Raw genomic sequence first — 17,329 nt, 5'->3', positions numbered from 1 at the left:
TATGAATAATGGATGATCTATTCTACAAAAATAGATATAAGTGACAGTATAACTTTTTGGAGAATGTCCGATACAGTAGAACCCATCATATCCGGCCACCACGGGACCGAGCCCCTGGCCGGATAACGATTCGGCCGGATAAACCAACCTACAGTACACAGCACTTGACGAAACAAAACAATTGTACTGTACTGTACTAACCGCACTGGAAATAATCAACGAACTGTTTACAGGTTAAACCTATTAGCTCAACTGAGGACAACACAGGAAAATGTAAACAAATAGATACACAAAAATAACGCAAGAGTCGTGGGAGACTAGTGCGTGCAACTGCGCGTCTGCAAGCCGTGGTAAATAAATTTCGATATTGGCTTCCGGGAAGTGGCCGGATAAACCGAGGTGCGGTTAAAACCGAGGCCGGATATGATGGGTTCTACTGTAACACAAAAGAATTTTAAGAAAACATAACAAAGGCTCAAAAAATTGGTTATATCTCTCAAAAGAACTACAAGACACATCCTCTACCTTTTACCTAGAATTTATACATTCTAAAATGGGTTTCCAGGATACACATTTGTTTTTACTTGAAAATATGGGTGTGTATTACTTAAATAATATATATTTTAAATTTAAATATTATTTGTTTAATTTCAAACCGTGCCAACCCTGACAAATAACATTGGGATATAAATCGACATGTATTTTTGCAAAGGATATATTTGCTATGTGTACAATTACGCAAATTTTGAGACTTAACATTTTTAATTCTGAGTTATTTTACTGCTGCTGATGACTTCCATTTTGACCATTTCGCATAGATGGGGTAGATGCTCTGTGATGAAGTATAGACGTAGAAAATATGAACTTCAAGTTAAATAATATTTACAATTCTATTTGTAGTTATCTATATCAATATAGATAATAATACAATAATCTTTTTGGTTATCTAATTCTTTATTTTCATACACAAAGTGTGTCAGAAACACTCTATGGTGCTATTGTAATATGACTACACGAGTATACATAGACAAAAATTAAATCTATTTCGTTTGTTGGCAATTTTAATGTCATCCTACTATTCATAACACAGAGTCTAATGCCACATTGTAGATATTCTTTTAGACACACTATTACAGGCATCAATGTGAGATCTGACGGGGTATAGATAACATTTCTGGTAATCTTTCACATACTATGTTAGTCTCTTGTTAAGTAGTTTCTTAGAAGCAAGTACGCTGAACCTAAAAAATAAAACTGATAATTTTATGTAAGAAGCAATAAAAAATGTTGCAATATGAAAACTGGAATAGTGTTTTCAATGAAAGAGATGTTGAAAGACAGGTCATTAATATTTTATATACATTTTTAGAGACTATTCAAATAGAGCCCTTTAATTCATTAAAGAATATCACTTTATAAGATGCCAAAGTGGTTAATCATAAAGTTAGAAATAACAGACAAGAACTTCAAGATGATTATATTTTACGGATCAGTGACCCATCAGAATTAAATAGTTATTATGCATTAAAAAAGTTTGGAAAAAAAATCTTATTGCTAGAGTATTATAGTTCCATCATGGCAGGGGCTTGATTGTTGCAGCCGGTAACCCTTTGAGGGCAAACTGTAAAAGTATCACTAATTTAAATTTATAATCTTCGTCATCTAACCGTGAAATAGGTGAATTGAAACTCAATGGGATTATCACACAGGATCTCCAAGAAATGTCATTAGTTTTAAATTCTAACTTTATCGACAGCTCTGCAACATTAAAGTATAATTCCTTTTAGTCCAGTAAACATGGCAGTCTCACCACTGTTAAATCTAAATCTTTAAACTTTCCCCATTATTAATAGATTTGTTTCAATTTTACTTCCACAAAATTCAATTGTTTAAATCACTGGACGTATTCTTAAAAAAAGGATTAAACTTTCTTTTATTTTCCTCACTAGTCAAACTGTATGTTTTTGAGCTCCCCTTACTTGACTGTTTTTTTTTTTCAAATTCTCAAACATTCAGGATATTTTACCAACTGATTTGAAGATTAGTAAAGCTATCCTAATCCTACAAAATTTAAATTTTAACCCTAATAGATATTGATTAAACAACTTTTTAAAAAATATTTGAGAAAATGGCATATTTTGGCTTAACGTAAAATCTACTGTGCATCACTGTACTACAGTACAATACTTAAGTTCATTACTGAACTGTACTACTTTCTTGAGACCAATTTTATAATATGTTCATCTTAATCTGGATTTTATCATAATCTCTTCACAATTTTCAATATTGTTTTATTTGTTCGAAAAGCTGTGACTTTCGTTGAGTCAAATGAGCACAATTTACTCTTAGTTAAGAAGCTTCATGACATTCTCGATCACGAGATTCTAAGGGTGGCTCAAGGTGGAATACTTGAGTCTAGTTTATAGTACAGTTTTCTGGAGATTTTATTTTCTACAGAATTTATAAATTTTGGTACACATAGACTTGCTTGTTATCTAGGGTCTTGGTCCACGAAAGAGTTTTAAAGAATATTTTCTGTCAAATAGCAACTTGACACTCCCCTCTTTATTAATTTACCATAGCATTAGTTTCTTTTGAACAAAATTTGATTAAAATTCCAGGATATATCTCTAGCAATAAAAAATTAATTTTGTTTAGTATAAGTTTAAAATAGAGAAATCAAATTTACACATTTATAAAATTCAATTTTTTCAATTGGTCATAAATAATTTCTCTTCAAAATTAGGACGTTATTTGGTAGGAAATAACTGATTTTACTGTTTGCATGGAATTCTCTAGTTTATTTTAGTAAGGGATTAACATTTAATTTCTAATAATATTTTTGTTAGTATTATTTTATTAAAAATCTATTTGTAGAATTCTTGTAAACAAAACATGTTTAGTGTATAAAATAAAAAATTGAAAATATATGAACTTCAAGTCGGGCATTATTTAAAAGATCGTGGTAGTCTTTACTTTGGTTGTGGACGTACAGTTTTTGTGAACATTGGATTAAAATATGTTATAATACAAATTAAATGTGTTATTCCATAGGTGTTGCAATAATAGCGAAGAGTAAAGAAGAGCTGGAAGTGCTGGTCGCAAAACTCCTAAACCATACACACAAAAGTTGGTTTAAGCATAAATGAAGAGAAAACCAAAATAATGGAGTGTGGGAGAACAACCCAAATAAACAATGAGAATAATATAGAAATAGAAGGGGACAAATTTGAAAAAGTAAACAACTTCACTTATTTGGGAGTAATGCTGACGAATAATAATGAAGAAGACATGGAAATACAACAAAGGATAAATGCAGCACACAGAAGTTTATCAGCATGCCACAAGCTATTAAGCTCTCGACTACTATCACACAAGACCAAACTCCATATATATAAAACCATTATAAGACCAGTTTTGTTATATGGCTCAGAAAACTGGGTGTTAAGTAAAAAAACAGAAAAAACGTTTGATAGTATTTGAGAACAAATTATTGAGAAAAATCTATGGGCTAACCCTTGAAGATGGAGAGTGGAGGATAAAGCATAATGTGGAGTTGAGGCAACTATATATGGACCCAGACATAGTGGCCGAGGTGAGAAGTAGGAGAATGAGATGGGCTGGCCATTTACTAAGGAAGGAGGACAACTCCTTAGTCAAGAACGTCCTTGTAAACAATCCGGAGGGCAGAAGACCACCAGGAAGGCCCAAGTTGAGATGGCGAGACCAGATCAGAAGAGACGTAAGAAAACTGGGAAGAGGGGAAGAAGAGGCAATGGATAGAGAGATCTGGAGGCAGTGTGTTGGCGAGGCAAAGTACCACCTTGGGTACCAGGAGCCACGGCAGTAAGTAGTAAGTATTCCATAGGTACTTCCAACAAAGTCTTCCAACAAAGGGTTGAAAGTTTTTTTTTTTTATTTTATAGGTAGGTAAACTATAAAACCCGTTTAGATAAGCATCTAATTTTGTATATGTCTTCGAAAATTTTTATTGAAAAATACCGAGAAGTGTAACATTAACAGCGAGTGAAATTTAACTATTGTAAAGAAATAAAATTTTAGTAAGAAGTAAAATTAGTAAACTAAAAGCTAATTCTTTAAATATTTTGTTACTACTACCACTATCGATATTCATTATATCACTAATACACTAATAGTACCAACAACGAAAGTTATAAGAACTATGTTAAGACAATTACAAATCTTCTGTTCAGATGATCGGTAGACATACGTTCATGGCCATCTCTCTCGCCTGAAGCGCGGGAAAGCGACAGTGGCTGTATAATATACGAGTATGTCAACCCCTACGGGCATAGCAACAAAACAACTACCATGAATATTTGTATCAATGGAAGGGGCTGGATTACAGCCTCGAAAAACCACCAACAATATACGCCTAAAATGATGATGCCGTTGAAATAAAAAAAAATTGAAAAAAATCATGAAATTGAAACATTACTCTATGTATTTATGAGCAATGCCGGTATTTTGATTCCCAGTCGGTAGTGAACACAATAAAAACTAGTCTATTTCTTGTTTACATTCCGAATGGGGTACATTTTGTTGGATGATTCCGGTAGTAAGGGAGCGCGAGTGTGGATAAGGTGCGGAATGCACGAGCTAAATTGGAGAAGTTTGGCAACAGCTCGCTAAGGTTTCAATGTCGCTCGTTGGAGGCTATGCAATTCTAGTTCTGGCGAAGTGAAAAAAAGGAAATTTTAGAGTTTTGCTGATCTCTCACAATGCCAATACTAACCTTGTGGATGATAGAAGGGCGTCTTAGCAAACGGATGATTCTCTACTACCATTTTAAAATATCACTCTAATCAAGAAAGCCTAATCAATAATGTATATACAGTAAAAAAGTTTATATCACGAACGATATTGCGAGGCATCAACTGCGAAGTCAAGTAATAATGTATGCAGTAGTTAACGACGTAGATGTCCAAGTTACTTTGAGTTGCAACGGAAATGGAGTCTTCAGCAGCCAATAGACACAGGCATTGGTCAGATTCCAAGTAAATCTAACCTTACTTGGTTACTATTAGTAATTATAAATTGTAGACTACAAGTTAATTGTACTTCTTAATAGTCTTTCAATGCTAGCTAGTGACGTCATTCGTTTTTCTATGGTTAAGTTTGTTCATATTTAACCATGGAAACAAAATTTAGGTTATGTCGGTGTTGAACTTGGTTATTGGTAGGGTCGATTACATAAACGGACCTGCCTCACTCCATAGAGAAAAGTCTGAACTCAAATGATTTAAATCATCTATGTATTATAATTTTATATACGATTGAGGGACTAAAGAATATCCTTGGAATGCAGTGATTACGTGTATTAATCACTGCTAAATGTGAAGACGCAGTTACTTGGTTATTGGTAGAGTCGATTACATAAACGGACCTGCCTCACTCCATAGAGAAAAGTCTGAACTCAAATGATTTAAATCATCTATGTATTATAATTTTATATACGATTGAGGGACTAAAGAATATCCTTGGAATGCAGTGATTACGTGTTTTAATCACTGCTAAATGTGAAGACGCAGTTACCAACAGTAAAGTGATGAGTGAGGGACCACGTGGCAGGTACGTATCGAGTTACGGCAAAAATAATAAGTAGGTCAAACTCCTTAGCGCGTTCTGCGCTTTTTGGAACCCCCCCTCGAGGTAAAGCTAACATTAGACTCATAACCTGCCAAAACAGACGAAGTATTTATAAGGCAGTGAGTCAGACGAGTATTAAATTATAATATTTCAATATCAAAACACATTTCATATATCTTAAAACTATACATATTTTTTGAATAACGTGTATCATTTCTATAATGCTGTTGGTTTTAAAATATTTAACAGATTCTTATAAAATAAAAGAATTTTATAAACATTCGAGGAAAATCAAGGTGCAAATCCATTGTCTATGGAAACAGAGAAGAAAGGTCATATTTCCAAGTAGACATATCGTTTATGTATATTAATAAGTAAAATCAAAATTTTAAAAATCTTGCTGGATATCTACTGAATTTAAAATATTTCAAACAATTTCCTAATATTAAACTAGTTTTAGGTATTGTTTATTTTATTTGATTCACTGAAGTTAGAAACTTCAATCTAATATTTGAAACAAGTTTCTAATCCTTTACTGAGGAATATTTTGAAAATTCTGTTTTTTCAATCATGTCAACAAAACTGTTCTCGTTCATTTCCATCTTTAAAACAATGTCATATTTCAATTTTTAAATTAAAACATTTATCTATCCACTTATTTGGTTTAGTCTTCTTTAATTGAAAACCCATCAAATTTGAAATGTTGTATAATAAAGCAACATCTCAGTTTAGAATTCTTTTAGTTTTCTATCAGATATAAGATGAACAGGTTAAGTACAGTTTGATGTTACATTTGTAAATTATATTTTACAACTTATTCAGGTTGGTTTCATTTAATTGAGAAACCAACAATTTAAAATTTCATTGATTAATATCATATAATAAATGGAGTGACATCTCAATTTAAGATTCTTTTCATTTCCCATAAGATATAAAGGGAACAAGAGCCAGTCAAGTTTGTTGATGTCCAATTCGTAAATTATATTTAAGACCTGTTCAGTTTGGGCTTATTGAATTCCAAAGTTATAAAATTAAAATGTCATAAAATAATTTTAAAAATCAAGTAAAGTTATTGTCCATTGAAGGCCCTTTTAAATTTTCTATTATATGTAAGGTGAACATCTAAGGACCAATACAGTTCGATGTTCTAAGTTTATTTGAACTAATGGGCTATCTAGATGAGAGGGTGCTGTAAAGAAAAGACGTTGGTAAAAACGAAAGCTTGTCAAGCAAGATTTAAATTTATTAAAATATACGTTTACAAATGGTCGTAATATAAACAGTAGAGAAACAAACTCATATGTATATACATCCGTGTTTACTCGCACAAGCAGTCCTTTTCACAGAAAAAATAACGATAGTAAGAATCTTGCCAGTAAAGATGTTATCGTTTTGTACATGATGTTTCGGTGGTGTTGTTGGACGAATGACTTAGAAGCATTTCCTGTGGACAATGCCAGGGCCGGATTCGTCATACTCCTGCTTGGAGATCCACATCTGTTGGAAGGTGGACAGAGAGGCCAGGATGGACCCACCGATCCATACGGAGTACTTCCTCTCAGGGGGAGCGATGATCTTGATCTTGATGGTTGAGGGAGCGAGGGCGGTGATTTCCTTCTGCATCCTGTCAGCAATACCGGGGTACATGGTGGTGCCTCCGGACAGGACAGTGTTGGCGTACAGGTCCTTACGGATGTCGACGTCGCACTTCATGATGGAGTTGTATACGGTCTCGTGGATACCGCAAGATTCCATACCCAGGAAGGAAGGTTGGAAGAGGGCCTCAGGGCAACGGAACCTCTCGTTACCGATGGTGATGACCTGTCCATCAGGCAACTCGTAGGACTTCTCCAGGGAGGTGGAGGCAGCGGCGGTGGCCATTTCCTGCTCGAAGTCCAGGGCGACGTAGCACAGCTTCTCCTTGATGTCACGAACGATTTCTCGCTCAGCTGTTGACAGAAAAAAGCTCTCGTTAGATTAACGAACATAAGTCCCGCAGAGGAGAAAATGGCCTAACGACGGGTCTCCCCGAAAACAGAATTTCACTCCGGGACGAGCCCGTGATTCGTACGTGCACTGGCAGAGTGTGGCAAAAATTAATTGCCTCCCCGCGGAACTAACATGTGCTTTGTAACACGAATATTGTGAAGATTGGTAAACGGACTCGTTTAAATTACTTTAGACCTTAACCAAAACTTTAGATCCGGCAAATGTTGCAGATCCTATTTTACCCGTCTTACTGTAAATATCCACTGATTAAATCTCAAAAAGCAAGTTTGATTTTATTATGATGATATTGCATTTCACTTGCTTATTTCAGGAAAAGGTTTAGTTATATGATTTTGACATTCTGCTCACAAACTTGAATCGTCCGTAAATTTGTATTGCTATTTAATATTAAGGTTTTAATGAGTTATTTAAGATAATTTTAGTCTTTCGAATTGGTAATCAAATTATGGTTTTTGATTTCTACTTGTATTTATTTGTTTAGCGAGTTTGCATTTCTCGTTTTTCATGTTTTTTTTAGACAAAACTGTTATGTGTGATGGGAATGTTTCATGATACGTACCAGTGGTTGTGAAGGAGTAACCACGCTCAGTGAGGATCTTCATGAGGTAGTCGGTCAAGTCTCGGCCAGCCAAGTCCAGACGGAGGATGGCGTGGGGAAGAGCATAACCTGAGCAGACACAAGAACATCAGTCCAGCCATAGTTCAATCAGGAACTTAGAAGAATTAAAGTCAAACTCTGTCTGAGAATCTATAGTTTTACGTATTTACTTTGGTCGTGCCAAGGTAAAACTCAGTCTAAGAGATATTGAAAATTGTTAAAAACAGTTCACATTTTAATATTGCAATTTTCGGATCATTAGTTTTATCTTGAATTTTAATTTAAATAGTAATTTTGTTATTTGAGTTGTCATTATTACAAACCTTCATAGATGGGGACTGTGTGGGAGACACCATCACCAGAGTCCAGAACGATACCGGTGGTACGACCGGAAGCGTACAGGGAGAGCACGGCCTGGATAGCGACGTACATGGCAGGGGTGTTGAAGGTCTCAAACATGATCTGAGTCATCTTCTCCCTGTTGGCCTTGGGGTTGAGGGGAGCCTCAGTCAGCAGGATGGGGTGTTCCTCGGGTGCGACTCGCAATTCATTGTAGAAGGTATGATGCCAGATCTTCTCCATATCGTCCCAGTTGGTGATGATGCCGTGCTCGATGGGGTATTTGAGAGTGAGGATACCTCTCTTGGACTGGGCCTCATCTCCTACATAGCTGTCCTTCTGACCCATACCCACCATCACACCCTGGGAACAGACAATATTCGTGCAGTTTTCCGTTATCTAAACAGTCTCCCCGACGACACCCATCACACTTCCTACATTAAAAACCTCCGTCCCCTAGTCTTTGAGCTCTTGGAAATTTCACCAAAATGGAACTTATAGGTCCCGTTAAACATTAGTTTGGTCTCATCGCAAACCCCGCATTTGCGAATTAAACTGCAATTTGAGTGTTCGCTGTTCAAGGAATTAGCAAATTTGCTTCTTACCGGTCACTGCAATTTACTTCTGTTTGTGCTCTTCGTAAAACTAATCCCCCTTTAGGAACATAATTTGGAAACATTGTTATTCGATTTTTAATATTCATATTGGGATTAGAGAATTTTCTTATACGATTTTCATCTTATCGAATTTGAGAAACAATATACGCACACCCTGGCGACAGACAACACTCGTCTAGCATGGGGTGAAATACACGGTCTCCCTGACGATACTCACATCTTTAAAACGCCCTACTTTACTTAAAAAGTCCGCCCCCTAGCTTTCAGATTCTGGATTTGAGATGTGTGATAAAGTTATGGAAAAGAAATTGCCGCGTCTCGTTGCCGAATACATTTTATTTAGTTTGACTACAATCCCGCATTTGTATATAAAATTGGGTATTTTTTGTTTTTACTTCACCACGATTTGAATGGAAAGTTTGTTCCCACTAATCCCGAGAATTTACTCCTGTTTATACGTATTTTTCGTTCTCCGACTTTTAAGAAAAAAGCTAGAGTTTCGAAAATCTTTCTTTTGTTTAGTACACCGAAGGGATGGATACACACTAGATCTCTCTATCTTACCAATCGGGTTCATACGGTACCATCGTGAATATGACAATATTTTAACAATTAAACAAATGGTGTTTTTTAATTTAAAAAGAGAACACGTTGTCTTGGATTGGTACTACTTTATAGAGTGTCTCCACCAGTTATAAAGATTTCTGATTAGACTACTCTGAAGTGACTTTTACTGCCATGTTGCGTCACAAAGTTAATTTTTCCGGTTAATTGAAGGTAAGTATTATAACAGAACACAATCAGAAATAAAACGGTTTAATCTTGGGAGGTCTTTGTACATTCATGTGACTCAAAATAGTTTTCGAATCCAGCAATCTAACAAATTTGAAAGTATGATTATGGTATACGCTGCCCCCAATATCGTTCGAGTAGTTAAAAAATCAAAATAATAACACGTAAAGGTCTGAAAGACTTAAGATCGTGTGAAGTCTTATTAATTTTAATTGTTTCCCAGACTCATTTAGTTCCCGTCGACTCATTTTCATAATTTTTTAAAGTGGTTCCTGATGTAAAAGTTCTTAGTAATTTTAAAGTTGTTCTCTGATGTTTAGATTTTTAAATCACTATTGTCTCGCAACAAACGGTATGCTCATAGCACAAATATATTTACAGACACCGATAATTACAAGTATTTTTATTTTTAATGTGGATTTTACAAGCAATTACCAGACCAGAGAACGTGGACTGAGTACATCACGTGAGTTCAAGTCCCAAGTTGCTTACAATCGTAGCGAAAGTGAGCAATATTGTATTTCCATGCCTTTCATAGCTTTGAGGTATATAAAATGAAGAAGTGTTTCGGTGATCTAGAAATACAGAATAGCTCTGCAGGAGCTTTCTATAATAAGACCGCTCCAACTTGGAGCAAATGGGGGAACGTGCTATCTATAACTCCACGTCCTGCCCGATACGGGCATCGGCGTGGCTTGGTGGCTAAACTGGGTACATGCTTGTTCCCTTCCAGGCTACACTCGATATCGCCCTATTTAACATAATTGCTTTACATTTTTTAATATTTCACTAAATATAATCTAAAATGGTATGCCTATCGAAAAGTAGAATAAAAATCATACCAGCTTAACACATTTGCAAATTTATTCAACTTGAATTTACTAATGTATATGCAAAGTCTTTTTGCCAAGACTGCTTGAAAATAAAGAATATCTTTCAGTTGTGAGGTATCTAGCCATTAAAACTGTATAGTTTGCAACTATCAATTTCATTTTATACCGTGAATAAGTATTTTTCTGCCGAATGAAAAGTATTACATAGACATCTTGAGATTTTTGAATATGCAAGGAATAATAAATTCTGACCATTAAACATTTAATCATAATATATAGGACTTAGCATTGAATATTCTGGCTAATGGTTTTGGCCTTGATGGATCAGCTTTTTCAGATTAAAATTTTGTATTACAAGTTTTGTTAGACGGACTCCATTTTTGTTAACACTAGTATTTTATGAGTGTAATTTTACTTCATATATACTGTACTTTAAGTCCATTATTAATACATTTTGAACTTTTATTATTATATGTCTGTCAAATAAAAATTTTAATAAATTTTAACAAGACATTTCGTATTAATAACAAAAATTATTAAAGATTTTATTTTATATTGATTTTAAATTTAATTATTAATCTTTCTCAATGGTATATTTAATAAAATATTTAAAAATTTCACTAAGTTATCTTGTGGTAATGTTGTATATTCAACAGTATTCAGTTTATTTTATTGCTATGCCTTTATCGTAAAACCAACTTAAGATTTATATAATTCTAAGTTCAAGTAGAATTTTCTTGTCTCTCATGCTGTTCTGAATTCAAGAGAGTCATAACCATTTTGTTGTATAGATTTCTTTCTAAATTCAACATTTTATTTCACATATAAGTTGACTTGTACTATTTTCCATATTATTTATTGATTTTTACTGTTTATTGCATACATTTCGTTATAATATTTTCAACTGTACTGTTCATGATTCCAAATGCAAAATATGAAATAATGTTTTATTTGCTATCTATTATATATTTAATGTTGTTATTATTATTAATTCACTTCAAAATGATTATGCTTTAGTTTGTGCATTCTGCAATTTATTTTTTAACCATTATGTGTTTTCTTTGTTTTAAAAAAATTAAAAGTTAGTGAATAGTACAATATTTACTTGGAACTATGTGATGTTTTAATTTATTTAGACTCAACTATATTTTCAAGATTTCATGTTACTTCTCTTGGTAACTAATGAAATATTTAAATGAAAAATAAAAATAAAATATTTATTTTTTTTAATCTTTTGCACTCTAATTTTTTTTTAATTTTTAATCTTTTGAAAACTCATACAATTTTTAAACTCCAAGGTTTAATTAACTTTTTATTTAAGATTTATTTTTAAATAAAAAATTTCAAATTTTATTTTTTTAATTTAAAATTTTAGTTTTAATTTATTTTGTTGTTACCTGGTGACGGGGTCGGCCGACGATGGAGGGGAACACCGCTCGGGGAGCGTCATCCCCAGCGAAGCCGGCCTTGCACATACCGGAGCCATTGTCGACTACAAGCGCGGCTACGTCGTCGTCACACATGTTGATATCCTTCGCTTAGTTAGTACCTGCACAACAATAGAGTAGATAAACTTTAGTGGTTGTTCTCACTGTAGTCCTGTACTGTATGTCACTGTATCACTGTATCCACTGTCACTGTAGACTCACCTGTAGACCGCGAGCTCCTTCTCAGCTTAGAGTTGAATAGCGAGTGAACACTCCGAGCGAGTGTGCAGTCTCTATATCTTCGCAGGGAGCTCCGCCAACCCCAAAATATCGGCCTCCTTACAAGGGAATGGAGGGAACGCTTTTGGCCCAGCGTCGCATGACGTCGGCGCCGGGCCCGCCCCACTCCTCGCCCCATATATGGACGCCACTTCTGCAATTGTATGAATTCAATTGCATTCACCCCCTCCCCCACCCGACGCAAAAGCACAACAAACGCCTTGGACATAACCTTGGCGTCGTACCGACTTTCTTCAGCGATGTTTACCATTGTTGGTTTTGTTTAGTGCGCCCTTAACTAGCGATGGGACCGCGCGCACCAGAATATTTACATTCCTTCTTTGTTTATATCGCGTATATGGGTTATATGGTGGCCTTTCGATCTGTGATTTTTATGTAATGTACTTTAGGGCTTCTGCACGTTTCCAAAGGGAACCCAACCTAATATTTGGACCCATAAGCGTGCATTTCTGCTAGTTACATTCTGTATGGAAGCTTCTACACGATGATAGCTATTGTTCATCATTTTTAGAATGATCTCAGTCTATACTATCAATAATGTTTAGCGACAAATTTAAATATTTTAAAACAAATTATAAACAAGAGAAATGGCAGTATAAATTGCTATTTATTTGATAAAAAACCCGTATTTTTGGCATTTTTATTCATAACCATCAGTTGATGATCTACATTTACTCACAAATTATAGTCATTGACAATCTAAGTTCGTGGATATAACATGAGCCTTCCTGTTGTTGAATTATAGTATTCTCCAGTACCAGAACTTCGACGCGAGGAATGTTTAATTTTATCAACTCAGCTGAGTCTGTGTTCATGTCTTTGAAAATGAAACAAGGGTGTATATAAGGGTTAGTTTCAAGGGGTTCAAGCAACTTTGTCCAAATTTGGAATGGCACAGGGGTACTAAACAATTTATAAGAACAAGAAATCCATACATTTATGTTCAAACACAACCATAAAACAAATGTATGAGGTCTAAAATGTAACTTTTTTCCCGGGAGAGGACCCCGACTCTTCTGTAATGATATTCCACATGTTTCAGCCACTCCATCTTACCCTCCAGAAATAATGTTTACCGATTAAAAATCTAAAAACTGACAAAGTTTCAACATTTGAATAGCAGGAAAAGCAGATGTAAAAGTAGTTTAATATATAGAAGTCAATATTTATAGATTTCAATTATTTTCTTTGTCTATTCAACCTTAAAAAACTTATTACGTGACCAATTTACAATTCCTAAATCTATAACGGTTAATACATTTCTCATAAAAGTTCAAACAAAAGAGAAAACTCGCAATGAATAGATCAAAGTCTTTTAATTCCAAAATCCTTAGAAATCAAGAGTTCTTCGATAACTTGTCGACTCAGGTTATACACTGGTTTATGTTTGAATTCCACTTATGACGCTTCGAGTTTAGGTATCATTACTTTATTTAAATTTGTTGATAAACATATTACATTAATTATCGATCACTCATGAGGAGATAATAATAATTTATTAGCGTGTAAATCTCAACGGGACTTAGGTAGATAAATATGGCAATATCTTAGTTTCTAGGGATGTTTATAGGAATTTAGTCAAAAAACATAAAAGATCGCTAATAATTATTGTTAGTTTATTAATTTGCTTTCAAATATTTTATAAACGAGAACATAAACATTTTCACTTAGTTGGTCATTTAACACTCTGTAAATGGGTATTTAATGATCTCTAAGGAGAGCTTTGTTATAATGATACTTATTATACTTGTTACAAAACTGAAAAATATTGTATTAAAAATTATAATAGTTTTGCACAGATTTCCATATATGTCTGTAGTTTGACATGACAATAGACAATTCTACAGAAGGGATTTAATTGTTTACGTTTCTAAATTTTCTAAATGTTACGACTAAGCGATGTCTTTAATTTTAATAACCTACGTTTATATTTCTCGTGTTTCAACAAATATTCCTGTAAGAAAGCATATATTTTTGATGTGGAACATTAATTCACATAAATCAAAGTTCTATGAAAGTCGTCCACAGCGTAGTCAAGCGACTACGCTTAATAATAAGCATACATAAATAAATATTCTATAATGGAATTTTGATTGATTTATCACTAAGGGGTTCTTTACAGTGTTGCAATTTCAATCAAAGGTTATTTAATTGCTGAATGTACCGTTCGACAAAGCTATTTTGGAGTTGTCGGAAAAGTTTAAAAATCTACTTCCAGAAAGAATAGAGCCAAGCATGGACATAAATAAGGGGGGCACAAGGGTTACTATGCCCTCAGAAACTTTGAAAGAGAAACTGCAGCCAGTAATTTGTTTTAAGCAAGAATACACTTATTAGGTCTTAAAGCTCAATACTTGGAGCCCCTGCTTACGCCACTGGGACCAAGCGACGTATGTTGAGTTTTATTTCTTAACATAAACATCTTCATTGTAGCTCATAATCTATGTAACAAGACCTAATGTTCTGGAAGAGGAGGGTCAAAAAGTAACTCAATCCGATTCACACTAGATTTGCAAATCGGTGATAGGTTAGTCCCAGTAACAATTTTCTGAAAGCACCTTAGAAATTATACTCGAGACAATGTGACTAAATCAATGGGAAAACACTCAAGGTTTTTTTTTAATTAGTTACCAATACAAAGGGGAACAAATGTGACTAAAATTTAAAGTTGATTCAATTTAATCAAACATAGGTGATTCGATTAATTTCATCGAGTTCTTTATTCTCTGTTCGTTATGAAACATCACTGCAGGAAATACATTTGATAAATGTATAGTATTTTAATCTGTACTTCTAATATTTCAAGACTCAGTAAAACTTTACAGCGCTGTCGAAAGTTTCACGATCTTCTTAGGGTTTCACAGTTTTTTTTTACAAAATTTTAAAAAGATTAGTACTAGGATACTGTGTGAGTGTTAACATAATAGTATCTAACTTTTAATGACTGGTGTGGCTTTACAGTTATCTTGTTATTAGAACGAATGTTGCGTTATAGCTTAGGTAATAGATATTAATGTTGCTTAATTCAAATTCATTACTTATTACGCTGGATTAGTTTTATAACAGAGATGGTACAACTTCCTGGTTATTTTTATCACATTTATTCTACAGTCTTCACAATTTTTCTAGCTCATTTAAAAAAAGGTTATCGCAAATTCACCCAAAGATTTAGTTTTTGTTTTCGTAATGTTTTGCGTAATTTTATCCGTTACAATCGAATACTTTTTAAGGAGACACTTTCATCTGATATCGCATAAACATACTAACACGTACGCAAATCAATTCTTTGTTTAAAGTTCGTTTATAATGAAGAATGTAAAAGCATTATTATAAAAGCACAGTAGGCCTACCGTAACATCTTTTTCTCGCACATTTGCTATCGTTAGGTGATGTAAAAAAACCGTAACACTAACGTTTCGAGATCTGCATTCTGATATCTTTCTTCGGTGGATAATTAACTTAACACATAACTACAATCTAGGTTACAAATGAACAAATCTCAAAGCGTTGTAACACGCATCTTTGGGATATTGTATATTAAGATTCTGACTTATCAACCTGAGGAAGAGATCAACCATAAGATCTCGAAATGTAGTGTGTCTGTTTTTTTTGTTTCACTAAACAATGGAAAATGCCCAAAAATCCTCTTACTTCAACTTCAAGCCAGAAATAAATGTAAAAGTTATCCTGACACAGTTTCTTCTAGTTTCACGAAGACGTAAAAAGTAACGAGAAACATAATTGTTCTTTCTATAAAAAATCGTAGTTTTACAACATATCAGGAGCGTTTATGACTGCGTTTTATGATTTACTTAGAATAATAATCAATTTTTTGATTCAGCATTTATCAGATTGTATACATTCTACAAATGAATTGACGCCGTTAACGTTTAACCAATATTAAGTTCAAAAATGTTGTATGAATACGAATTAAGCATACACGTAGTGATGATTGGGTATGAGAATAATCATTTGCTCTATGACTAGTAAGAAACAATATTCTCCAGTATTTTAAATACAAGGTAGAAAACGTTATAACATTTGGAGCAAAGTAGGACAATTTTTCTACCTATCTCGAACTTAACCTTAAAAACGGAAAAACGGAAGCTGTCGGATGTCACATAACCTATTTTCTGATATTTATCTCCTAGCAAGATTCGAGACCTCCAATTCCCTAACTGTAAGTTTTTGAATAACCAGACAGCAGGTTTTATGCACTTGGCTTTTATCAGATTAGTTGACACTTAATCTGGTTTTATTTGGGTGAAAACAAACGCCACACAGCAGTATTCTGTATGTTTGTATCTGTGCCCGTGTTCTTCCTCAAGATATTGGTGTGCCTTAAGGAGAAAAGTAGCTAGATTACGTCATATAAAATGCTTAGGCACCATCTGATATTCTGGTATTCCCGGCAATAAGGTCTGGATCTAAGTAGTCTAGTAAACCTTACTTATAGATCTTGGGGAAAATAGTAACGTGGACTGCTAATAGAGGATAAACGTTTAAGCTCGAGAAATTTCAAGAGTTTCATCCGTAATGTAATATCTTGTTTTGAAACTTAATGTCCATTTTCTCCTTTTTATTATTATTTTGTAGAGTGCCGGCCGTATGATTCTTCCTGAACTATTGAGAACTGTGCACTTTTTAGCAATTATTAAACTGGCTACTGGTAATCTTAGAAGCCTAACTAAATCTTGCTATGGCGAACATGAACGTGCTGAACTCAACTGGGAAGAAGTGCACTTTTGAATAAAATAGGACCTAAGCTACTGCATTATGGTAGGCTACTATTTTTGGAAAGGG

At 34.1% G+C, this 17,329-nt stretch overlaps 1 protein-coding gene across 1 annotated transcript; it reads right to left on the bottom strand.

Moving 5' to 3' along the window:
- Positions 1 to 6,819: 6,819 nt before the first annotated feature.
- LOC124362173 (actin, muscle) lies at positions 6,820 to 12,591 on the bottom strand. The gene is made up of 5 exons (XM_046816425.1): positions 12,449 to 12,591; positions 12,197 to 12,348; positions 8,542 to 8,920; positions 8,180 to 8,287; positions 6,820 to 7,559 (listed from the first exon to the last, which is right to left on the bottom strand). The coding sequence occupies exons 2-5, from the start codon at positions 12,320 to 12,322 to the stop codon at positions 7,042 to 7,044; spliced, it is 1,131 nt and encodes a 376-aa protein (XP_046672381.1). The 5' UTR covers positions 12,323 to 12,348; positions 12,449 to 12,591; the 3' UTR covers positions 6,820 to 7,041.
- Between the last annotated feature and the right edge of the window lie 4,738 nt (positions 12,592 to 17,329).

Source organism: Homalodisca vitripennis, chromosome 5, assembly GCF_021130785.1.
Source record: "Homalodisca vitripennis isolate AUS2020 chromosome 5, UT_GWSS_2.1, whole genome shotgun sequence".
NCBI lineage: Eukaryota > Metazoa > Arthropoda > Insecta > Hemiptera > Cicadellidae > Homalodisca > Homalodisca vitripennis.
This window is presented reverse-complemented; position numbering and strand designations above follow the sequence as displayed.